Source organism: Equus asinus, chromosome 8 (assembly GCF_041296235.1).
Source record: "Equus asinus isolate D_3611 breed Donkey chromosome 8, EquAss-T2T_v2, whole genome shotgun sequence".
Taxonomy (NCBI): Eukaryota; Metazoa; Chordata; class Mammalia; order Perissodactyla; family Equidae; genus Equus; species Equus asinus.
Window position 1 is genome coordinate 17,954,563 of NC_091797.1, and position 25,740 is coordinate 17,980,302.

General features: G+C 38.7%; 1 protein-coding gene across 3 annotated transcripts in view; it reads left to right on the forward strand.

Annotated features, from left to right (window-relative positions):
- PTCHD4 (patched domain containing 4) overlaps positions 1-25,740 on the forward strand; it is a 179,746-nt gene that overhangs the window by 30,406 nt on the left and 123,600 nt on the right. For all 3 annotated transcript variants that reach the window (XM_070514788.1, XM_070514787.1, XM_044776831.2), the window contains one exon: positions 16,811-17,291. In XM_070514788.1, the coding sequence (XP_070370889.1) occupies positions 16,811-17,291 (481 nt within the window). The remainder of the gene's footprint in view (positions 1-16,810; positions 17,292-25,740) is intronic.

Here is a 25,740-nt window from a genome sequence, read left to right on the forward strand (position 1 = left end):
TAATGTGTTGTTCTCTCCGCCCTTGCTCCGTGCTTTCCAAGGTAACAGATTGTTGCTCTGGGCTGACCTGCTAGTGAGAAAGAAGAGCATCCAGGCTAACCATTCCCATCCAAAATTAATATTCTTAGAGGTGATTTCCTGGGAATGTTGTCCCCATTCCCTTTGTTATCTAACACATGATAATATAGCACCCTGTAGCAAGAATTTCAGGCCCAAAGAAGAGGCAAAAAGTAAGGCTATGAGAATCAATGGAAAAGATATTTGAGAAAAGGCAGAATGCTGGTCCAGCTACCATTTTGACATAAAGAGAAAAATATGAACAACCTGGATCCTGTCCATCTGCCTGCCACTGTTCTGTCTTACCCTTCTCTACTGTTGTGATCCGGTATTACAAGTCTCCATGCCTCTGGAGGAAGAGTTCAGAAATGATACTATTTCTTAATGCCTGGCTTCACTGCCTGGACTCTGTGAAAAAGGGCACGCACATGGCCTGGGGTGTTGTTTGCAATGTGAGCAGCAGAAACTACACTAAATCTACAGATGGAAAAGGTGAAGGTCCGTATCACTTGATAGAGATGTGCCGGCAAGGAAGCACTCCTTGGGACCTTTACTGCTGCCGTTGGATGGAGGCAGACAGTCACATGGCTGGTCGGTGATAGAAGAGGTGGAGACTTGCACAGGACTTCTAAGTTATATAGTCACTTAGTTTTCTTGATAGAGATAGAAGAGAACACTCGCCTCCAAAGATTAACAGAAAGGATGGAAAGAGTACAAAGCATCACATTTTCTCAGAGGTCCTTGGGCTTTTCACTCCTGGCTTACTGCAATCTCCACAAAAGTAAATGCAAAAGATTCCCCTAATTACAGCGTTTCAGATCCACATAGTTCCAACAACTGGGATTTCCCATGATACGAGGAGGAGGTTTAGCTGCGTAACCTCTGGGAGATGATTAACTGTACTGGCTACAAGCTGATTTCACACTTGGGAATTTCGCATGTAAATTAGACCAATCAGCTTCTTTGTGTATCATAACCCTGTCCTTTTCTATTCAGAAAAGACACACAATTCAAAAAGACAAGTTTTTAGCTCTTAAAGTGCATATCACTCTTTGTTCAATACATGATTTTTGAGAAGATACTCTATTGTAGGCAATTGTCAAATAAAACATAATCAAACATTCCTTCTGCCTTCAAGGAGTTTCCAGTAAAGAAGGGAAGAAACAAAAACAATGAAAATACCATATAATAGTTATAAATGTCATAGGAGCAATCCAGAAAATGTACAAGACTTCAGGGGGAAGACCTTCTTTCCAGTTCAAGGTTCTTAAAAATTTTTGCCAGTTTTAACTTTTTGTTTTCCACAGGTAAGAAATTCTCTTGCAAATAAGTTGACTTCGAAAATTCTGAAGTTTTCTCAGAAATATTGTGGCTTGAATGGTCATATTGATCCAACTTGAAAACCTGTCCATTTTATGATAACCAGCAAATCTATTAAGTTGTTAAAATTGTTCTTGGGGCTGGCCCCGTGGCCAAGTGGTTAAGTCTGTGCGCTCCGCTGCAGGCGGCCCAGTGTTTCGTTGGTTCGAATCCTGGGCGCGGACATGGCACTGCTCATCGGGCCACGCTGAGGCAGCGTCCCACATGCTACAGCTAGAAGGACCCACAACGAAGAATATACAACTATGTACCGGGGGGCTTTGGGGAGAAAAAGGAAAAAATAAAATCTTTAAAAAAAAATTGTTCTTAGTGCAATATGCTATTGCTTCACAAATCGGAGCTCATTTTTTGTTAATGCTTTATTATTTAACTTAACTACTGTCTATTCCTGGTGTTGCTATGCCAAATTAAGTAAGAATTTTGGAAACCATCCCACCCCCACACACACAAACACACTTACACTCACATCTATTTCCTTGGTTAAAATATACGCTGACTCGTGTGGCCCGAATGATCTAGCTCCCCTTTAGAAATGATTCTTAGCATATTCAATAACCTAATCTACAGGACTCTTTTTGTGACTAGTTCTGTCTTCACAGATGCCTCGCTGTGAAACAGGAAATTCATGAGGTCATCTCTAAGGATTTTCTTTAAATTGCACCCAGCAGAGGAGAATGTGTTTTTTTAATACTCAGTTTCTTTTAACTATACTATTTTTTTTAATGCCTGAGATAAATTTGCTGGAATCTATCATTACTATATGCTGAGCACGTGGTGCAAAGAAGTCCCTGCTTCTGTGGAGAATTACCAAATCAAGGACAGAGGGTACATCATTATAATGAAATGCAAATTTCTCATTAAAAGGCAAATCCTTCATCTCAAAAGGTTGAACAGGATGCAACTTCACTTGACTGGTGGGAATTTCCGATTAAGGCACTGAAAAAATATTCCAAATGAAGACAATTCTTTGGATCTGAACCACTTTCATTTCAATAAATTGGAACATTTGACTATATTGTAAGCCCATGTCCTACAAAAACTTACTCTGAGATAATTAAAAAATGTCAGCAAATGGGTTGTCATCCATTATAATTCCTCCTTAGTTTAATATATTTTCCCATCCGATCTGAAATATTTCATCAATATAGACGCTACAAGAAGTGATGCTATTTTCTGCATTGTTTTGCTTTTTTATGAATTTTCCTGACCTTATTTGTCTTATTTCTGTGGATTCACCCTTCTAGTCGTCTAGTCTTCTCACATTATTCACCATCTCTGGACAAGTGTGGCCTTAGCCACTGTCTGTTAGCTATGTATTACCTCTGAAGTACTCATCTCTAGCCTTTGTTGTAGGCAAACTACTCATAGTTTTACTCATTTGTGAGTATCTCCACCTTGATCTTTCCCAGGTACCTAAAACTCAGTATAAAGAGCTCAATTCCAGTTCCCCTAATTCACACAAATGTGGCCTTCAGCTTGGTGAGTGCCACTGTTATCTACCAGGCTCCTAAATCCTAACTATGGGGTAATCATCTACGTCTCCCATCTTTCCTTCATTTCTCACATTCGGTCACCAAGTTCTATCCATTGCACTTCTTAAATATCTCTTTATTAACTCATTTTCTCTGATCTTTATTGTCACTTGCTGAATTTAAGGATTCATTATCTCTCACCTGGTTGTCTCTTGGAACCCACTCATCCATCACCCTGTCAGTATTATGATAAAATTCCTACACACTCATTTCAGACCATTCTTCATATTGCTACCAGAGGGAACTTCTAGTACATATCTCACTAGGTCACTTCTAGTTTTAAAGATTTTCAGTGGCAGCTATTCCAGATTCCTTTGGGTATTACACAAGTCCTTTCTGATGTCTCCCACGAGTTCATCCTTATCTTCCGTTGTGGATGAGCTATAACAAATATCATTGCTCAAACTGCTGTTGCAGGGAGTGGTGGGCCTCAATGCCCCTCCACACCAGAAGGAGTTCTTTATTATTCCAAATTGGGTAGCCCAGTGCTGAGTGTCATTTTATTCTTTAGAACCTCACTCAGTATTCCCCTGTAAACAACTCCAATGTGGTCCAGACAGCTGCCAGCCCTGGGTCTGAGGGAGTATTGTTTTTGGTGTGTGTGTTATTATTGGTGTTTTTAACAGTGTGTTGACATAGCAATTATGCATTTGAAAAGTCTCCCCTAAATACCTGCTTATGTAACGATTGCAGTGACTTCAGATAGCCCTGATCTTTCAGTCAAAGCAGACACCCACTTACCAAGTTAATCGTCCTTCCACAAAGTACCTCCATGTAAATGAAGGATGTTAGATTGTTTTCTTCACAGAAGCTCTGTGAAAAAGAGAGCCTCTCACCTTATTCATAAGGAAGGCGTGACATAGCCACCTCAAATTCTCTGACTACTTGCAAAATTACGGGGAATTAATCTGTGTTGCAGTAAGGGAGAGTGGCAGTGAGTGTTCTTAAGGACAATGGACCAGCCTTTTATATTTTTGTGCCTGTAAAATAGCTTTGTTTGTGGCGGGTGCTCTAAAAAACTAAAAAACTAGTTTTTCGTTGAGTGTGTTAAGTTGGAAGCAATATCTGTGTGCCCTTTTTGAATTTGCAGTTCTCCGTCTGTACTTTTTGCCTTCTTTTCACTTTAATATAATCAAATCATTTGAATGAAGATCTCTGCTATCCATGGGAAAGATGAAATACACTGGATTCATATTAACACTGTGCTAGACACAGTGTTCTTGGCATTCTTGAGCAAACGTCGGTGATGCCTGTGATGTGTTACAGAATATCAGAGAGAACCTTTAATATCTATAGCAAGCTTGAAACAAGTATATTGAAGTCAAAGTTTGCTGCAAATTATTTTGATGAAATTATGTTCCTCTGAACAATCCAGTAGGATGATCAGATAACAAGTCAGCAAACACAAAATGAATCTGTGAGAGTGTCGAATCACGTCATCTGGCTTTTGCAGGCTGCTGTCTTATATATGAAATTTAAAGACAGATGATAAGATAAGGAAGCTATTCATGATTTCACCAGGTGCTTTTAGTTACAGGAACTTTCACTGCAGGTGTGGGGGCGGCTCTGTATTGTGGAATCGGCAGATTTGGTTCTTACTTCCATCATAGTCTTGGCTACAGAAAATGCCACGAGACCACAAGCCCTCTTTCCACCATTGAACTTGTCACATCCAGAAGCCTTGTCTCCAAACTCCATGAAATAGGGCTGGGTGATATTAGAAGTGACACATCTAAGAGGGAAATTTATGTGTGGCTGGAAGAAGCAGCAATCATGTTTACATAGTGGAGGCAATTAAACTCCCAAAGGCTGGAATATGGGTTGGCCCACTTAAAATTGGCCTAATTTTGAATAGTAAATTTACAGGAATGATTACTTTCATTATAATGAGACTGTCTACCTTAATATTTTCCCCTTTTACATAAAAATCTAAGTAAATCAATTGTCAAAACCTTCTGGGATTATCCATCAAATATGCTTTTACACACTATAACTTACTGCCACCTAACTGTTAAAGTTACCATACGTTCCAAACAAAAACTGGGGAAATGTGATCAAATAAAAGATTTTAATCTGTGAATGTTATTAACTGAAAAATATCACATGTGTATAAAACTAAAAGCAAATGTATGTAAGTGTTCCATGAATTGTTCTCATTTAAATAATAAGACAACATGAAATTTTACCTGTCTGACTAAAGCTAAAGTCTGCAGTTACTATATATAACTTACCGTGCTTCCGGCTTATTTCCTGGCTTAACAGACTTAGCTTGGGTGGGTCACTTCTTTCCTACATCAAACAAGCATTTGTAGGTGGAATGCAAGCAAACTTTAATATTAGCCTTAAACAAAGATAACCAGATAGGCAATTTTTTTCCTCTCAAGAAATAAAGACAACAGTATTTTCTAAATCTTTAAAGATTTTTGGATAATCTTTTACAATAAGTTAAATTATCAAATAGAGACATGTATTTGCTTTTGAGTTAATTTTTCTTTCAGATATCTTACAGGTTTTATTAATTTTTAAAATTTTGCCTCCCAAAGACATTCAAATGCTCCTTTGTTAGACGTCCAAAAATAGATAGTTTAATACAAAGATTAGCCCATGCACTTGACTAAAATTTGTCACATCAACACAGAAGATGTTAACACACTTGCAAAGGTCAGCTGTTACACCCTGATTTCCTATGCTGAGAGAAGTAATATTTAACTTCCACATGGAGCTGCACGATAGGAGAGTACTTACTTTCTTGGCTTTATCGAAAGGCTTTCAATTATTTTAATATCTTTGAGGCCGAATATCTTGGTAGTAGAAAAGAACAATTGCATGGATCTCATTAGAATGTATATCACACATGATACTTTCAAAGCATGTCTGTCCTTTTGGGGATTAAAAAGAAAAGGTAATTTAGTGAAGATAAAATGGTCTTAAGCAAGCATTGTATTCTTTATCTAGTATTTTACTTGACATAGCTCAATAATTATCCCTCACTGTGGCTTTGAGGTAATTGTCTCTCAAATAAAGGAAGGACAGAGATGGGAGAGGAAAGAGGAAGAAAACAGGGAGAAAGGGTCAGAAGGGAGGACAGAGAAAAAAAAAGAGCAAGAAAAAAGAGAGGCAGGAGGGGTAGGGGAGAAAGGAGATGGAGCAAGAAAGAAGTGGGGAAGATGCTCCTGTAAGACAATGAGATGTTAAGATCTGCTTCGTCTTCAGTAGGGATATAAGAGTGTGGCTTTTGTTTTATGCAAAGATTAAGATGCAGCTAACCTCACCCACACTGCAGATAAAGGCTGCACTATTGGTTTCACGTTCTTTCACAATATGTCCATTCCTCTACATTTTCTTGAAATATGCATCCCAAATTAGTTTCTTTTAGCTCAAAAAAGTACCACCTTCATTTTTTATCTTAGAACTTTAAAGTCTAGTTGGAGTGATAAAGCAGATACACAGATAGTAATGGTAAAAGGCAAGATGCATTATTATCAGAAGAGGTCATTTGGATGAAAACTTGATGCAATCCTAGAAAACAAAGCAACATAGAAATTGGAAAAATGGAGCTCATACATGGAAATACTATCTCCAAACTGCATAAATTAATGGCATGTTTCCTAGAAGTTTTAATCAACTCCATAATCTAGACCCGTGATTACAATTATCTGGATAATTCAAGAAAGAAATAGGCCAGCTTTTGCTTAACATGATGCTTTATGCATAGCAAACACTCAAAGATATTTGTTCGATTGATCAAATAATTTAGCCCTTGAGCCAGGAAACTCTGCTTCACTGGCCCGGGTTCGGTTCCCAGCAGGGACCTACGCTAGTCCTACACTTCTCGGACCAGATGGCAGATTGGCAAAGATGTTAGCTCAGGGACAATCTTCCTCAGCAAAAGAAAATAAATAAATATATATACATATAGTAATTTAGCCTTTGTTATCAGATTAAAGAAAAAATACCTGGGAAGGAAAGATACAAAGGCCAAAATTTAAAAGAACCTCATGAGGGCCAGTTCAGACCGCCAGTTCAATACAAGGAGAGCGATATTGAACTGCCAAAGTCCTCATGATCTTTCCTTTGAAAAGAAATCACCATTTAACCAAGTGCAAATTCACATCAGCTCGAGAGTTGTGTGTGTTAGCACTTTACCCTACCCTTAGAAACCAGGAATCTGCTGTTACTCACCTGTAATACTATCGTTCATTATGTCACAATAGGCAAAACCACAGACCTTCATGAAGAAGAATGAACGGTCATAACTCAAGTTAATTTAGAAGCCACAGACAGATTACTTAGAACTTAAGCCTGGGAATAAGGGAGTACTGATTCTTGAACCTCCGTCCTTTTCCACTACCTGTCTAAGTGAAATTTGATTAGAAGTCGTACCTAATTTATCCTTTCCATTTCTAGCGACCCTTTATCCAATTCCCTTAACACACTTATTTTTATCATTTTTGATAGTGAGTTAATCGTTTTTAAAAAGATAATAGAAAATAGCCCAACTAACCAAGAAAGCAGAAATGACCTATAATCTTATACCAAGTAAGGGTTAAAGTTAAAATTTTGATAAATTTCCTTTGACTATTTATATGTGCATATTTATTTTTGCATGGCTGCAGTCATGCTGTCTGCATATAGTTTTGCAGACCTCAGCAGTTATCTTGATTTCTTAGCAATGTTGTCTGTGTGGTAATGCTCTATGCATCTCTATTCTCTTGCCATCTTATTTATGTGCCTTTGTTTCAATAACAAAAGCATAATCTCTTCCAAGGAAGAGACTTTATCTTTCTTTTATTTATCCTTATCTTGCTTTCTACACATAGACTGACAATTTGCCTTCCCAGACACTCAACACAGATATTGTTTTAATTTGTTAGATTTATAGGAGTCATTAGAATGAGTAGATCACTTTCAGCAACTCCTTTCCTCTAGGAAGTAAGCTTTTCTCCAAAAATCCCTCAGCACTCCAGAAAAGGTGGTTCTTTGGATAAAAGTCCCAGGTGTGGGAAAATTTATTTTCAGAAGAGTGTGCATTTCATAAGTACTGAAAAATCTTTTTTTGGTGCTCATACAATAATAAGGTACATCTTGACCTAGACAAAGCTATGAGAAAAGCAAAAAAAAAAGGATCCCATTCCCCATCTCTAGTGCTCATCTCCATCCTCAAGATACACCTAAAGTTCATTTTTCACATTGCGGTCAAAGAGAACATTTGAATAAGCAAATCTCCATACTCATTACCAGTGCCCATCTCTGCATCCCCCCATCCCCCCCCCCCACCATTATATATTCCAGTTGTTCTCAAAGTCCCAGGAACACAACATGCTTACTTTTCTTTCTCGGCCTTTGCTCATGCTGTTCCCTCTGCCTGGAAGACCATTCCTCCCTCTGTCCGCCAACCAAATCTCCCATCTTCACTTGGGTAATTGTTACTTATGCTTCAGGTCTCAGCTAAGATGCCACCTTCTTTGGAAAGCCTTCTTAGTCCCTGCTAGGCTAAGTGACTCCTTCTTAGTGCTCCCTTAACATCCTATGTTAACTGGTTCTATAGCATTTGTATTTCTTTAAAAAAAATACCTGCCTGCTTACTTATCTTCCCCCATCTCCCACTCCACTCCAGAGCCATAGGCTTTGAAGATAAGAACTAGCTATTCACCACTCTCTCCTCACAGAGACGCAGAGCACGTGCTCACTGATTATTTCTTGAATGAATGAATGACTTTGCCCTTCTTGCCTGCTTCCGCCTTTGTATCATGTCCTTGGGCACCCCACGAATCCACCACACCAGTGCCCCATGTAGGGACCTGTAGTGGCCACGCTTTTGATCTGCCCTAACTTTTCCATATCTGGGAGGAGGTTTTGAACTCTACTCCGAGGTCTGCCTCTCTCTGATCTACTTTTCCACTCAGAGGTGCTAATGGCCCTGATGTCACACTCTTTTTATAGCATGTGGTTGTAAATTAGTGTCTTTTTGGGCAAGACTTTCTGAGCCCAAAGGAAAGGCTATACTGGTGGGCCTTTCAGTCCCTCTCCTGAAGGGGGCACTGTGCCTAGGGCCTTTCTGCATTCCTCAAATGCTCCGTAAGTGATGACCAGCTGCTTTTAGAGCTAAATCTTGCCTGTCAGTGGTCATCATGATTCCTTTGAGAAACACTCACTTAAAATACTAATATTGCCTTTTATGGAACTATTTGGGGTACCATCACTACTGTTAGCTACAGAGAAACAAAAAGGTTGTTGTTATATGCCTCACATTTAATATAGATGTTAACTCTACTTCCACACATTATTTATAAATTTGTGCAAAGATTTTGTATAAGTAAAGGGAGAAATTACAAGGCTTCATTCTATTATGTGATAACTAAACTGATACAGTGGAAGGATACTCTTAAAATAGAGATCTGAAGGTAAAATGAATTTTACTGTCTAAGAAATAAATTGATTCATCCAAGCTACAAAGAGATGATTTACATTTAGGTAAAATGGGGCAAATTCTTGATGCTTTTCCATTTGAGAAGAATTCTCTGAATTCTCTTTGGAAATTACTTGAAGAAACAGGAGAAAAAACTACTAGGTCCAGATTTAAAGAAGATAAAAAGCTTCTTGTTTCTATGGAAATGAGCCTGGGTCATCTTGTGTTTCTCCTTCCTTCTTATTTCTTTTTTTTTTCCTTAGGGCAGATTTCTCTAGCCTACTTTGTAGCGTCTAATGACTTCACCACAGATGAATCATTAAATACAGAGCTAATAAAGCCTGTAGAGATAATATAAGCCAAATCCTTTGCTTTGGAGATGAGGGAGTTGGCATCCAGAGAGGTCAGGCAGCATGTCCTCTGTCACCCTGCTGGACGGTAGCAGAACTGGAGCCTCCAACCATGTGTCTGGACCTTGGCTGTGCCCTGTGTTCTTTTCATCACACTACAGACATGTGCTGAGAAATGTGGAATAATTTTAGATGGCTAACTGAATAAACAGTATCGTTTCAAATATTTAATTTATGGCTTATATTTAATAAGAATAATATCCAACACTTTCTGAGCACTGTTCGACGTGTTTTATGTGTATTAACACAGATGATCCTCATAATGCTTTATGATTCTTAACTTAACCAATAATAAAACTGACATCCTGGGCCGGCCTGGTGGCACAGCAGTTAAGGTCACAGCTTCCGCTTTGGTGGCCCCCCAGGTTTTGCTGGTTTGGGTCCCAGGTGCAGACCTATGCACTACTTGTCAAGCCGTGCTGTGGCAGGCATCCCACATATAAAGTAGAGGAAGATGGGCATGGATGTTAGCTCAGGACCAGTCTTCCTCAGCAAAAAAAAGGAGGATTGATGGTAGATGCTAGCTCAGGGCTAATCTTCCTTAAAAAAACCAAAAACTGACATCCAGAGGGCTTAAGAGACTTGCACAGCTTGTCAGTGTCGACGCTGGGACTCTATGCAAGACAGTTGAACTCTTGAGTCTGTGTGCATAACTGCTACATTGTGTTACCTTTCGTTCAAGTATATTCATATATTATTCAGTCGTATGTGCAATGGTGTTAAGAACGTAAGCATTGGAGTCAGAAACAGGAGTCAAGTGATCGGCTGTGCTGCTTGGTAGCTGTATAACGTTATTCAGATTACCTCCTCTCGCTTGACCTCTATGTCCTCATTGGTGACTTGAGGCAACTCAGTATCACTCTTCCTCACAAAGTGACTGGAAAAGTTGCTTAGAAATAGTGCAAATAAGATGCTTAAGTCTTGAACCTGAGTCTGCCACATGTGTTAAAAATTTCCAACCGAGTCTCAGTTAATTGATATGCCAGAGTGCTTTATTTAAAGTTATTTTATATTCTGGTCAGCTAAAGCTCTTATTTAATTTCAACAACACAGAAACATTATTTTTTAACCTTCCTCTTTGAAAAAAATCAAAAATGTACCACTGCACTCTCCTAGCTCAGTAATATGACATAAGAAATTTAATTTATTCTTTATGAGGACATTTTTAATGCTTTAAAGCCTTCATTTTAAAAATGACTTTTGACAGGCCAGTCCCATGGCCAAGTGGTTAAAGTTCCGCACACTCTGCTTTCGTGGCCTGGGTTCTCAGGTTTGGATCCCCGGCATGGACCTACATCATTCACCAACCAGGCTGTGCCGGCATCCCACATACAGAATAGAAGAAGATTGGCACAGATATTAGTCAGGTCTAATTTTCCTCAAGCAAAAAAAAGAAGATTGGCAATAGATGTTAGAACAGGGCAAATCTTCCTCAGCAACAAAAAAGGAAAAAATACTTTTGACTCTTTTTTTTTAACTAAATATCTTGTAGGAACTTGTTTTCTCATTATTTGCTTCTTTCTACTAAACATGAAGCTCAGGAGAGGAAATTCAAGATAGCTGATGATTTCGTTTAATCCTAGTTTGTGTATATACTTGATACTGAGGATAAAATAAAGAGACAGAAGTTAAGAAATAAATATGAGGAAAAATCTTGTTTAAACAAACAACAACCCCTAACATTCTTTTCAAAATGTCACTACCTACCATACATAGGAAGATTTTCTTTTCAGCAATAAAAGACGATTGATCATCTCAAAGTTCCCAATACTCTTGCAGTGTCTTCCTCATCAAAAATCCGTGAAATCTGAATTAGAATTGTCTTGGACAAGAGCTGTGCTGCCAAATGATCTTGCAGTTGCAGAAAGTATCTTAATGTCAATCTAGTGCATATATTGAGCAGATAGATACTTACTCCCCTATAATTTCAAAGCATCATCAAGCAATTGTTTTCTCTGCACAATCATTTATGACATTAATGTCTCTTTCCTCTCCTATCTCCTTGAGAATTTGTTCTTTGATCTTATCTCTGGGAATTTAATTTCCTTTTCCACTGTAGAGGTGTGGATTTCGTGGGAGTAATTTTAAAAGCTAAAAAGGAGTAGCTGTAAACTAAATAAGACCTAAAGAACTCAAGATATTTTTTTGTGGCATTACTTTTCCTGGAGAGATAATGTGATGAGACGCTTCATGGCCGTGAGCTAGCACTGTGACCTGTAATTCCATTGACTCACCTTCGAACACTGTACCTACCAGGGACTGCCTTGGCTGACATTTTTTTGTGCTGCATTGAGAACCTGAAATACAGCAGAAACTTCCTACCTGAGCTCTTTTCTTTAGAGTCATCCCTACTCTGTAAATCACGCTCTACAATGCAAGGAGAGTGAGCACTCCAAAAAGTAAATCATGCCACTCCTCTGCTTAAAACTCATCAGTAGTTCCTATTGCAAGACAATCAAGTCCAACTCCTCAATAAGGCTTTTATTATCCCTAAAGAAGAGGCCCTGCTTGTCTGTAGCCTCACATCTCATCACTTCCTTACCATCTTGTGCTATTCTTGCCTCCAGGCCATGGTGCTTACAGATCCTTTTTCCAGGTACTTGCCAGGTCTCTCTGTTGGTTGACTAACTTACACACATTTGGTGTGCAGTGAAAATAAAAGAGGAAACATATTTTGCGGAAAGGTTACACTGGACAAAGCAGATTGAAAGAAAGGATAAAGTTTTTTTTTCTGTACCGGCCTCTGATTTCTATATCTGCCTCTCTTCATCTGAGTTCCTACTGTCCTCAGACAATTTGAACTGTCTATTACTTTTCCCATTCTTAGTGAAGTAGTTTCTAAAAGTAACCATGATTAGTTATATATATTTCACGGGGAATTCACTGAGTTAAATATTATGGAGTGTTTATTACATTCTAGGCTTTGTTCTAGGCACAGGGAAATTACAAGTGAGCAAGACAGGAATGGTGCCAGTTCTCAATGAGCACACGTTCTAGTGGAGGAGACAGAAAAGGAGCAATTGAATGGTTAAATAAGATCATTTCAGATAGAAATGGTTAGTGGGAAAAATACCAAGTAGGACTATGTGATAGGATGATTGCTGAGAAGGAGGTGTTTAGTTTAGATGGTGTGGTTTAAGGGGTTTCTTTGAAGCCAAGACTTCAATAAGGAAGTAGTTCTGGCCGTAGAAGGATAGAGGAAACATTCCAGGCACAGATGATGGCAGGTGCAAGGCCACAAAGTAGAAATTAACTTGGTGTCTTCCAGGAGTAGCAAGAAAGGCCAGAAAAGCTGGAGCAGAGCTCAGGAAGAGAAGAGTGGTTAATATACGAGGTCAGAGGTCTCAGCCCAGCAATGGACCATTCAAGGCCTTGCAGGTCTGGTAAGGGATTCTTGTTTTATTCCTAGTGCAAGTGGAAGCCGGTAGAAGGTTTTAGATTCAGAAATGATGTGGTTTCATTTAGAATGTACGAGTACGCTCTGGCTTCAGTGTGGAGAATAGATTGAGGAGGAGCAGAAGTGGACACAAAAATATTAGTTAGGGACCTAAATTCATCCCATGTTAATGATGTCAGTTCAATTCAGTGAAACACTGAAACAGGATGGCATTGAAAGCGATGTATTATCATCTTGTCATATCTTTATTTTAAGATTTAACTTCATTGGGACATAAAGGCGATTTCTGCACTTAACGGAATTTTAGAATTTGTGTAGGAGGTTTTATGAGGAAAGGAAGAAGTTGAATCTACGTATGTGTTAAATGTTAAGCAATTGGTTTAGTGGAGAGGAAAATGTTGAAAAAGAGGATCTGCAGGTGAAATAAGTTTTAATGATAAAGAACATTTAGTGGGGAGCAGGAACCAAAGTGGCTTTCCTGAAATCACCCCCGTAAGATTCTAGAAATTACTAGATTTGGAATCAGAAGAACTGGGTTGAAACCGTGGGTTCCTAACTTTAACTAACAGATTTGCCCTCTCTGAGCCTCTGTGTTTGCTCATCTAGTAAACAAAACAGTTCTACCTGGTGATTGGTAAGATTTTGTCCAGATGGAAAAATAATCAATTTATGGCTCTATTAGTTATAATGGTATAATTTCTGACATTCAGATCTCCTCGGAGTAACTTTATAGATGATATTTTCCTAGAATAATAGAGCTGAAAATTTTCTTCCGTATCATTTATTCATGTTTACTCATATACTCATATCTACTCATTTGCGAGGTGAGAAAGCTGAGACCTAGAAGGGGAAATGAACCAGCCAAGGGTTTTTTATCCAATTAGTGTGAGATGCGCACTGCAACCCAAATCGAATGACTCCTGATTAAGTGTCTCTCCATTAATCCCACTTGACCTTACAAGTCCAGAAAAGTTCCTCCCAGAGGGTGATTATAATATGTTATATTCTTTCTTTGTTTCTTCTACATAGAAGTACCTATAAATTGGTTAGCTTGGAAAACTAATGAACTCTTCTACCATTCCTTACAAGACAGTAGAATTTTTTCCTTACAAATAACGTATAAAAGTGTATTTCTCAGGACCATACTGAGTAGGGTGATTGGGCCAATGGCTTGGACAAGACGCAGACCTTTCAAGAGTGCTTTTGAGTCAAGGACATCCACAGACCTTGTTTATTTTGTTCTGGTGCATGGAATAGAGTAGATTAAGAGACAGAAATTCATTCGTTCTATTTGCTACATTGATTTAAATGTAATAGGATGAAAGCATATCTTTTATGAAGTAATTTTTATAAAAAATGGAAATTAGACAACTTCAAAAGGGAAGTGAACAGCTAGCCAAACCCAATGAAGAGCAGTTATTTAAAAATCTAAATTTTGCCTTCTTTAAAATTTTGACTTTTGTCCAGACACTTTATCAGCACCCGCTTTGATCCACTATAATCTCCAAATGAGGCCTGAGGGATGCATAAATCTTTATTCTGCTGTTAAAGATCCCTGAGAAATCTTTTTGATGACCGAAATGAGTAAAGACAGACGGAACTACTCATTCTAAAGTGAATAAATAAAACTTTTAAAATACTTTCTCTTTCAAATAATCAGAAGCACGAGTCAACATCACAGACAGGATTTCAAAGAAGTAGAAACAAAGGTGGAGTTAAATATTAGACCAAGCTTAAAACAAAAATAAACAAGCCTAATTGAGGAGCAATGTGACCTGCACGGGAAGAGTGGAAACCATATCCCACAATCTCTCAGTGCCAGACAGGATTCCCACTCCTTCCTTGAAGCTTTCCTATATTTTCACTTGCAGCTCCTCAAAGGACTGCATGGGGTTTAATCATGAGAGAGCCTTGGGAGCCTATGGCTGGAATTTCACTTTGATTTTTATAAGGAAACTTACAGAGATGCCTTGGAAGTGAGAGATACACCAAACAAAGGAAACAATAACCCTCAAATCAAATACATACAGAAATACATTGTTCTTTTAGTGTTGGTCAGGTTGAGTTAGAGAAAGATTGTTTTTGTCTAACTTGTAGGGGGAAAATGAGTATGTGGAACGACCATGAAATTTCCTTCTCTCAATTCTTGATGATCCTACTAACAGCGTTTGTATTGTCTGTAAATTTCTCAGACTTTTTGTGTTTGCTACATAGTCTCAGGTATTAAAGTTGCTTTGGTGCATATTCAAAATATGATTACAAACAAGTACCTCATATATAGATGTCTGGACTAAACAGGTTCACAATAATTGTTATATATGTCTACTTGAGGATACAGTGGCCTCACAGTTCAGTGAAAACAACCATGGTTATCACGCTGTTGGGTTTGTTGCCATTCCACACTTCCCTTCTAGAAAGAATAATTTCCTGCACTGACTCTACTCTTTTATATCCTCATGAGATAAAATTCTTGCCTGATCTGGTAAACACTTGATCTATTTATGGCATAAATTTACCATTGTACCTGGTCTCGCCCAGTACCTGCCACACGTTTTCAATGTTATACTCTATCTTGCAATAGAGTTGCTCTTGGGCTCAATATTCCATCTGACAGACATTGCCATTGAAGTAAATAACCCTTGTGGCAAAAAGAAAGTATCCAAATTGATTACAATATGGAGATGGCTGTCAGGGATTTCTGTCTGAGTGTTAAGTTACGCTGGTTGAGATTACTGCTCTGAAGCTGTTTAAGCAACTCACTGTCTATATGGGCTTTAAAGAGGCATGATTGCTTCTCTTATAAATATCCTACTCTTGTCATCTTGTCTACTCTACCTCATGTGAAATTCTGAAATTGAGATGACTTGTAACAACCCCAGCTGAAATCTTATTGGTCTCATGTGGGGGGTTGTCCGTTGTCTTCTGATAGGAAAAGGTCAACCTATGACTGAGGCAGGTGATTGGAGGGAAGGTTATAATGAGTAAACAGGTGCTATACCATATTTAGAAAACATTTCAACACTATTAAATTAATTGTGAAAAACAGTATTTTCTTCTACTTAGTCTGCAATACACAGTTGTACCCCCAGAATATAAAGAATGAGTATGGATGTGTGTAATGTTTGTGTGTGTTTGTGTGTGTGTTGGTGTAGGTGTGTGTGTTAGTCCTAGAAAGTTTAGCATGTATTTATTAAATGAATTATTATTTTAATTTTTGAAATGTTGTTAACTCATGCCATGCTTCACTTTTGGCTGAAACTGAATCATAAAACTTGATCCTGCATAAAGGAGCTATCATAGATTGTTACAGAAGGAAATAGTGGGAATGAGGATATGGATGAGATCAAAATAACATTTATGTACATTTTCCTATGCATGTGGCGAGTCTTGTATAGCTTCATAACACTCTTTGCATCTGTTCTAATCCTGATCATCTTGCATGGTATCCCATGTAGCTCCAAAAGGTTGACTATAAAATCCTAACATGCCATTCCACCCACATCAGTTCCACAATTGCTAGAGCATACCTCTGCCTTCTTTGTGCCCATTCACTTAGAGTAAGAATCTGTTCTCTGGAATGTGCGTCCCTCTGGTAACTTAAGTTTCCCCTTTTTCTGTTTTCAAGGATGGGAGGAACAGTTTTATTGGACACCAACTGGGCGGGGTAGTGGAAGTGCCAAACAGCAAGGACCAGCGGGTCAAGTCAGCCAGAGCCATTCAAATCACCTACTACCTCCAGACATACGGCTCTGCCACCCAGGACCTCATAGGGGAGAAGTGGGAGAATGAGTTCTGTAAGCTTATGAAGAAGCTCCAGGAGGAGCACCAGGACCTCCAGCTCTACTCTTTAGCATCCTTTAGCCTCTGGAGAGACTTTCATAAGACCAGCATCCTGGCCAGGAGCAAGGTCCTGGTGAGCCTCGTGCTGATCCTGACCACAGCCACCCTCTCCAGCTCCATGAAGGACTGTTTGCGCAGCAAGCCCTTCCTAGGCCTCCTGGGGGTGCTCACAGTGTGCATCTCCATTGTCACTGCAGCAGGCATCTTCTTCATCACTGATGGGAAGTACAACTCCACCCTGCTGGGAATCCCGTTCTTCGCCATGGGTAACTATCCATCCTTGTGGTAATCGGATTCTTACCGGTTTGGGGCAAGGTAGTACATTTCTTGAATTCTCAGGTGGAAATCTGTTTTAATTTTGCATTGGTGTGTCTGTGTGATTATGCAAAATTTTACTTGGAGTGGTGGCTGTTTCACCTTATTGGGCCTTTCAGGAAATTATACACTGACCAAGCCGTCTCCCCATTTCTGTCAGGGATTTTAATGATGTCAAATGTTTTAAAATTAAAATTTAAATTTTAAGCACCATATTGGGAATTCTCTACTCAGCTTCAAAAATTATAAGCTGGGGATTATCAGGTACAGAGTTACAGAGATCCAAAACCTACTTCAAACAAAATTTTGTCATTCATATTCATGAGCATCCTCAAGTTGATGGTGGTAAAGCATGAATATCATGGGATGAAAATTCTGAGAACCACTGATATGTTATAATCCCAAGAACTCATTCGTTAAACTTTGCTTAATTAATTTCAAAGTTTTTGCAAAGAAAATACTCCATTTCCCCACCTCTATATAAACTAAAGCCTTTCAGCAGCCACTTGAATATGTGTCCTATAATTGTTTTTATCTCTGGGGAAAATAGTTAATGATCATCCTCAGTCAAGATTATCTCTTCTTGTAAGTTTTCTCCTAGTCATACATAAATGATCTAGAAAAAGGTGTGTGTGTGTGTGTGTGTGTTCTTGCAAAAGAGAACATCAAGTCTGGAAAGAAAAGTGAGTGATGGCTCAGGAACAAGAATGATGGAACTTACCAGAAAAGAGATGATTATGGTGATATATGTGGTACTGCAGAAGACTTCTGTCAGAAGTGATATAATTCCCTACATGTAATGATTTAGAGAATGACTTATAAAAATAGCCTCTAGGTGATGAATTGAGATGAGCAAAGTCTTCAGCTATAAAATAATTTCACTTTTCACTCCCCAGGTTAAAATCAGCTCTAAATTACATCTTTATTATTAAATTAAAAAGACACAGGCATGTGGTCAGAAAGTCTTCTAGCTGACCCAGGCACTTCTTGTTTACACCTTAACGAATATTTTTAAGAACAACACTGCAAAGTGGATTTATATTGTAGGTGCTGGGGTCAAACTTCTTTATCTGGAAACTCAGCTTTACTGTGGCCTATTAAGTTAGTTCATCTTGGTGAGCCTCAGTTTCCTCTTAGATGTATAAAATGTATAAAATGAGTATAAAAACTGTACCAGCTTCAAAGAATTGTTTTTTGAGTAGAATAGAATATACCTAAGGCTAATAGCACATAGTAAACGCTCGATAAGTATCATCAGGTTTGAGTAATTAACCTGGTGTGTTAAGTGCAGTGGACTCAGTGATGAATAGGAAGCAGCCCTTGGTTTCAAGAAACTGAAAGTCCTCCTGGGTTTTGCATATCATCTTTAAATACATGCTTGTCTTGTTAACAAAAAGTGTTTTCCTTTTTCCCAAAGAACTATATGAAAAATTTTTCTCATCAGTGACAAGGATGATTCTAGATTTAAGCCATTTATACTTGTTATGTTCTTTGGTCTCAGTCTTTTGACTTGAAATAATATAGGATTCATAAGAATCATATAGCATGATTCACAGATGAAACCTGGCTCATTCAAGATTGACAAATGAGACGCCTTCGAGCCTACTAGGGATTTCTCTAAAAATAATGGCAATCTAATTAGGTAATGGAGAGATTTATCAGGAAAATTCTAGAATATATAGAATTGTATATCCCATGTAACTAAGGAGAAGAATCATCCCTAGCGATGCTGAATTGTAACGTAGACTCTGCAAAATCACAAAATCCTTACAGAAGTAATAAAAATACTGAAAGCTACGAGGAGGAAAAGGTCAAACCCTGCAACTCACACCTTTCACAATTTTTTCTCTCTCGGTGATCTTTAAAACCATGAATCAACCCTGGACAGTGTAGGCGCGGACTCTAGGAAGCCTGATGAATGGTTACACTTCAGCAGTCCTGCAATTCTAGTGCTTAAAATATTCTGAAAGGAACTCTTCTGCTATGTTCTGAAGCCAGAACAACAAGAGACCTCTAAATATAGACTATTTATTTATTATGGTCATAATAGTAAAGGTACTGAGATTGAGAACTAGTGAAATGAAAGGAATATTCCACAGGGCTGGGAAATTCAGGTTTTCATTCCAGCTTCCCCACCAGCTTTGTACGTTTTATTGGGCAAGTTAAATATAGTCCTTTCGTCCTAGTTCTTCATATATTACATTAAGGACTTGGACTCTTCAGTATTAAATTTGGAGCATCCTACAATATTATTCATTTCATTCTTCAATTGAAGTTAGAATTCGATCATTCAATTATAGAAACATTTAAAGTATATATTATCCTCAAACCTGTAATCTGCATTCTCCTTTGCTGACTTCTAGTGAGTGTGTGTGAGAGAGAGAGAGAGGAGTGAGAGGGAGAGAGAGAGGCTGTAGAGTAGAAAAATCGCAGCCCTGCCTGCAGAGCCTCAGACACACAAAGCACATCTGTGTGAAGGTGGCAAGGTGGAATGTGCTGCTGAGCATCAGTTAGTTGAGTTTGGCAGGTGTATATCTTCTAGTGGTACACACAGTATTGGTTGAAACTCGTCCTTTGATGAATTACAGTTTACATAGTGTCAAAAGTACATAATCCAAATTTAGTTGGGTCTAAGGGAAAGAAGGCCAACTCTTTTTGTAAACATCTATTTCTACTCCTATTTTCCTCCAAGGATTTCCTTGAGGTAGTGAATATTCACTCCATTCTGCCCCAGGATTCAAACCATTCATCCTCATCAAAATTTGTCTCTGAAGCTGGTGACACTTATGGTGTTCTGCTCTTCAGCCATCTTATGTCTGACTACTTATCTTCCTTCTGTACTGCATCTGCTTGTTCTTTTTTCTGATCATTTGTCCACTTCATATCCCCAATGTCATTTCAGAGGCATATATACTGTACTTTTTATATCCTGCATTTTTTAAGCCTGTACCACTTTTTATATTTTGTCCTGGTGTCACCATAAGCAAATTTATGTTTGTCAAATTGAATGTTCCAGATTTAGGTTTAGAAAAAAAAATAATTATAGGCATATACATTCTCTCTAGAAAAGATTCCAGAGAGAAAAATCCAGCTTGTAATAATTTTTTAAAAACACCTGAAATGACCCCATTTAGCTCCAGCTTAACGTCCTTTTTCTGTATAAGCATGAACCAATGAGAATGCCACTAATTTAATTTATAATCCATTGTCAGCCTTTTTTTCACCTCATTTGCTTTATGTGGATGCATTTCCTCCTTCTGGAAGGAGAAATATGGGCTAATATCACACACAGACGCCAAGCTGGCTCCTGCTGTATCTTGCTGATCTTCTGTGGATAGTTGCCAGGGACATTAGTAGCCTTGGTTCACTATTATTTTTGCTGTCCATCAGAGTTTGCTTTATACACCAGGAGTCATTTTAGTCAGCTTGATGCCACTGGACACATGCAGATGACTGGGTTTTTTCAGGTGAACCCAGGGTTTCCAGATATGACGCTTTCATTCATCATCTAAAACTGAGCTCCATGTTTATTCACTTATTAATGTATTCAAATATTTATTGAGCACCTACTATATTCTAGGTATTTCGGGTTCTAGAGTAACAGGTATTGAACAGAACTGATCGGGTTTTTGCCCGCATGGATCTTACATTCTAGAACTGCAATGGGGAGACATTGGACAATAAACAAATAAATATAAACTAAGTTATATTATTGATAAGTGATATAAAGTATAAAAATAAAGGAGGATAGAGGATAAAGAGCATAGGTAGTCAGAGGAAAGCCTTTCTAAAAAGTGGAATTGAAGCAGAGAGTTAAATGAGGCGAAGAAGGAGCCACGTGGCAACCTGAGAAAAGAGTATCTCTGACAAAATGAAGTGTGTGTGCAAAGGCTTTGGGAATGGACCTTGCTTGCTGAAGTTAGGAAAGAGCAAGATAGGGGGTGTGACAGGAGCAGAGTGGGCAACAGTCTGAGTATTAGGAGTTGGGGTTAGGGAAGTAGTATAGAGCTGAGTCATTTGGGGCACTGAGAACTTAATACTTTAGATGGAAAGCTATCTGAAGTATTTTGAGACAGGAGTATGTGATCTGACACGTTTTAAACACATCTTTGACTACAATATGGAAATTAGTCTGCAGCGGAGCAAGAGTGGTTATAGGGAGACTATGTTAGAGGTTATTGCAAAATCTTCATGGGATATAATGTTGGCATGGAATAGCATGGGAGCAGTGACAGTAGTAAAAAGGGATTAGGCTCAGGATATATATTTGAAAATAGAATTGACAGGATTTGCTGAAGGACTGTACATGGCGTGTAAGAGAAAGAGGAGTCAAGGAGGACCCTAAGCTTTGAGGACTAAGTAACCAATAGATAGCAGTTGCTATTTACTGTTTTAGGGAGATCGTGGGAAGAGTAAGTTGTAGTGGGGAATATCAAGAGCTTGGTTTTCTACCTGCTAAGTTAGAGATACCTATTAAGCCTCCAAGTAGGAAAATGTGGGGTTAGCTATATAAGACTATATTCACTGTACAAGTATGCAGATCAGTTTCAGAAGTAAAATCTGTAAGTTGGAGCTAGAAATGTAAATTTTGGATTCATCATGTTGTAGCTAATAGTGAAAGCCATGGAATCTGATAAGATCAACTAGAAAGATAAATATAGATGGAAGAGAGAAGTCTGAGATCTGAGCCCAGGAACATTCCAATGCTTAGAAACAAGGAAGATTAAGATGATTCAGAAAATGATGCTAGAAGGATCAGTCAATGAGACAGCAGGAGAACCAAAAGAGAATAGTGTCACAGCAACCACATAAAGAAGGTGTTTCATGAAAGAGCAAGAGATCAATTGTTGCTGGTAACAAATTGTGTCCAGTGAGAACTGAAAATTGGTCATTTGATTTAGCAGTTTGAAGGTCACTGGTGACTTTGACAAGAGCTGCTTTGGGAGTGCCAAGGGTAATTTAAAGGGGTTCAACAGAGCTTGGAGAAGGGGAAGTGAAGATAGTGCATAAACATAATTCTTGCAAGGAATTTTGCATTAAAGAGAAGTAACAATGATTGTATGCTGATGGGAATGTGCAGCAGAGAAATCTTCATAGTAAAGCAAAGAGAGGAAGAGGTTACAGAAGAAATGTCATTGAGTAGGAGAGATGGGGCTGGATTCAGAGCACAACTAGAGTCATTGGCGTTATATAAGAGCATAGACAATTCATCTACAGTTAAGAAAAAGGAAAGCCAGATGTATGGATGGATCTAGATAGATTGGTATATGTGGGTTTGGGAGCGTGTGGAAATTCTCTTCTGTGCCTTCAACTTTGTCAGTAAAATATAAAGCAAATCATCAGCTGAGAATAAATTTGGAAAATGAGGTGTTGATTTGAAGAAAAGGAAGGGAGTTTGAATAGGTCACTTTGGAAAATTGGTGAATGCATTAAAGAAGAAAATCTAGGTGAGTAACCAGGAAGCACAAGGGCCCACTAGAAGTTTATGTTCATGAATTAAAAAAAGAAATCAGTCAGCGTGATTGCTGAGTCAGTCCCCTCCTCCAGCCATATTTAGCTACTTGGGGAAGGAGTTAAGTAGGCATTGAGATTAATTTAATTGGAAAAAAACTCCCAGAAAAAAAGTTGAGAGGGTTCATAGTGCATGCAAAGAGTGACTATAATGACAGATCATGAAATTGTGCTAGTTAGGATCAACTAGTCTATGTTGCAATAACAAATAATGCCTTAAATCTACTAAGCTTAACACAACAAAGATGGCTTTCTTGCTCATATTGTGGTTTGATGTAGGTCAGGAAGCTCTCTTTGGGAACTCTTTTCCAACGGAGATTCAGGGATCTAGGATGTTTCCATCTTGCAACATCTTGTCTTCTTAGAGTTTGTGCTCCCAGCCATGTACACAAAACAGAGAAGAGTTAGAGAAATCACATCTACTTTTAACACCCTGTACCTAAAGTAATACAGTTTCTTCTCATCACATTTCTATTGGCCAGAACTAGATATATGGCCATAAGCTAGCTGCAAGGCAGTATAGAAAAAGTAGGAGAGAAAATGGATTATTTTATGAACATCAATGGTCTCTTCCACATAAACTAAGCCAAACAAAAAAGGCAATGAGGATTTATTCCCTATCAACATCATAGTGAAAAACTGATAGGGTCAAAATATTTTGATTCTTTGTGGAGTCAGAGAATTGTTTTAAGTTGGAGGCTGTTCTGGTTATCTATTGCTGTATAACAAACACCACAAAACCTAGTGTGTAAAACAACCACCATTTTATTATGCTCGTGGATTCTGTGGGTCAGTGATTTGGAAAGGGCACAGTGAGGTCAGCTCCCTCCACTTCTGCAATGTCTAGAGCCTCAGCTGAGGGTGACTTGAACGTCCAAGGACTGGAATAGCTGAGGCTAAAACAACCACCTCCAAGATGGCTTCTTTGCTCACATGGCTGGTGCCAAGTCTAGGATTTCTGAAGGAGAATCTCAACTGGGACTGTTGAACATAGCACCTAAATATGGCCTCTCCAGCATGCTGTTCTCAGGACAGTCAGACTCCTTAGATGGTGGCTCAGGGCTCCAAGGAAAAGTGTTGCAAGAGAGCAAGGTGTTAGTTGTAGGGCTGGCCTAGACACAGAAGCTGCATAGCATCACAAGAGCCCTATTTTATTGACTGTGTCCCAGTCACTAAGCCTAGCCCAGATTCAAGAGAAAAGCAATAGGATTCCATCTCTTGAGAGAATGGCAGAGTTGAGAGGGTGGCAGAGTCACACTGAAGAAGAATATGTGGAATGGGAGCTACTGTTGTGACCATCTTTGGAAAATGTAATCTGCCACATAGTCTTTATGTGAGTAAGCTGGAAAGATAATGATATCATGGCTGTTGACACATTGAGTTCCATGTTAAATCTTTAGCAAATGAGAGAAACTGATCCTGAGGTCTGTAAATGAATGAAAAAAACTAGGAGGAATAATTTGCATAGCACACAGCCTACACTTCAAAGGAGTGGGTGTTTTTAAGGAAGACAAAGAAACACCTGTGACCTGTTATGGGATATGAGACAACACCTATGATGCTTTGGGTCCAGTAGTGCGGGAGGAGGAGGAGAACAAAACAGTCGCCAATGACAGAGCTGCCAGGAAAGTAGTGTACTCAGGGACCGGCAGGTTTTCATTAGAACAAGAAGGTAAAGATGATATTTGGAGAACAGATTTTGGAGGTAGAGAATCTTGGTGATGATAGACTGAGTTCCAAAGGGCAGGGGGAGGATTGGAGGCATAAGAAAATAGTCAGATCAAGGATGTACAAAACTGTCAGGGGAAGAGAATTCCAAGCAAAGACCTGAGAATTGTGGGCCTTTGTGATTGCTCTGTAAGGGGAGATGTATGACTTCACAGTAGTACCAATGGTCCCACCCAGCAAAGTGATTCTGTTAAACTGTAAGTCGGATCATATCACTTAGCTGCTCAAAATCCTCCAACAGCTTCCCATCTATTAGTGATTTCTAAGGCCCAACAGATCTGGTGTCTGCTATCCTTCTGACCTCAGGTTCAACCTTTCTGTCTCTCCTCTGCACCTAGAAAGGTCTTCCTTAGATGTCTTCAGACTTGTTTCTTTACCTCATGCAGGACTTTATGCAAATGTCACCTTCTCAGTGGGGACTTTGCTGGCCACTCTATCCAAACTGCAAGTGCCTCACGAATACCTCCTGTCTTCCTCTCTGCTTCAATTTTCTATCTAATATCTAATATACAATTTATTTTACTTTTTGACTTGTTCATTATCTGTCTCCCTGCAATAGAAGGTAAGCCCCAAAAGGATGCAAATTTTCTTTGTTCTATTCACTGCTGTTTTCCAGTACTTCAAGCAGTACTTGGCCTAGGGTAGGCACTCAATAAATATATGTGGAATTAATGAATGAATGGTCTTGTAGTGTTTCTTAAATAAGATATGATCTATTAAAGAGTCATTAAATCAATATATCATGATCCACATTTATATTTCACTTAAGGAGAAGAAAGGGGAATAAAGAGGAATAGGAAATTTCAGAAAGTGTTACACATAGTAGAGTAAGTATTATTATGCCATACTTTTGTTTCAGTTTAATATATATGTGTGTAATAGATCATGATGTAAGGTATATTTCCTAATGTGGGCCACAGTCAAAATTTTTATGAAAAACACTGTCTAGAAACTTCTTTGGACCAATGTCTTAAGCAGATCATGGTGATAGGTGGGGGTTTGTTGATGGGGAGGCAGCTCTCCATCAGAAGCATAAGTAGCTGTTCCTCTTGGTTCTGCTGGAGGCAGTATCCGGACTTAGGGAGTGGCAGAGTTACCAGGGATATAAGGTGTTACTTCTTGGGCACTTCTGTTTTTCTAGATATGAACCAGCACAGTGTT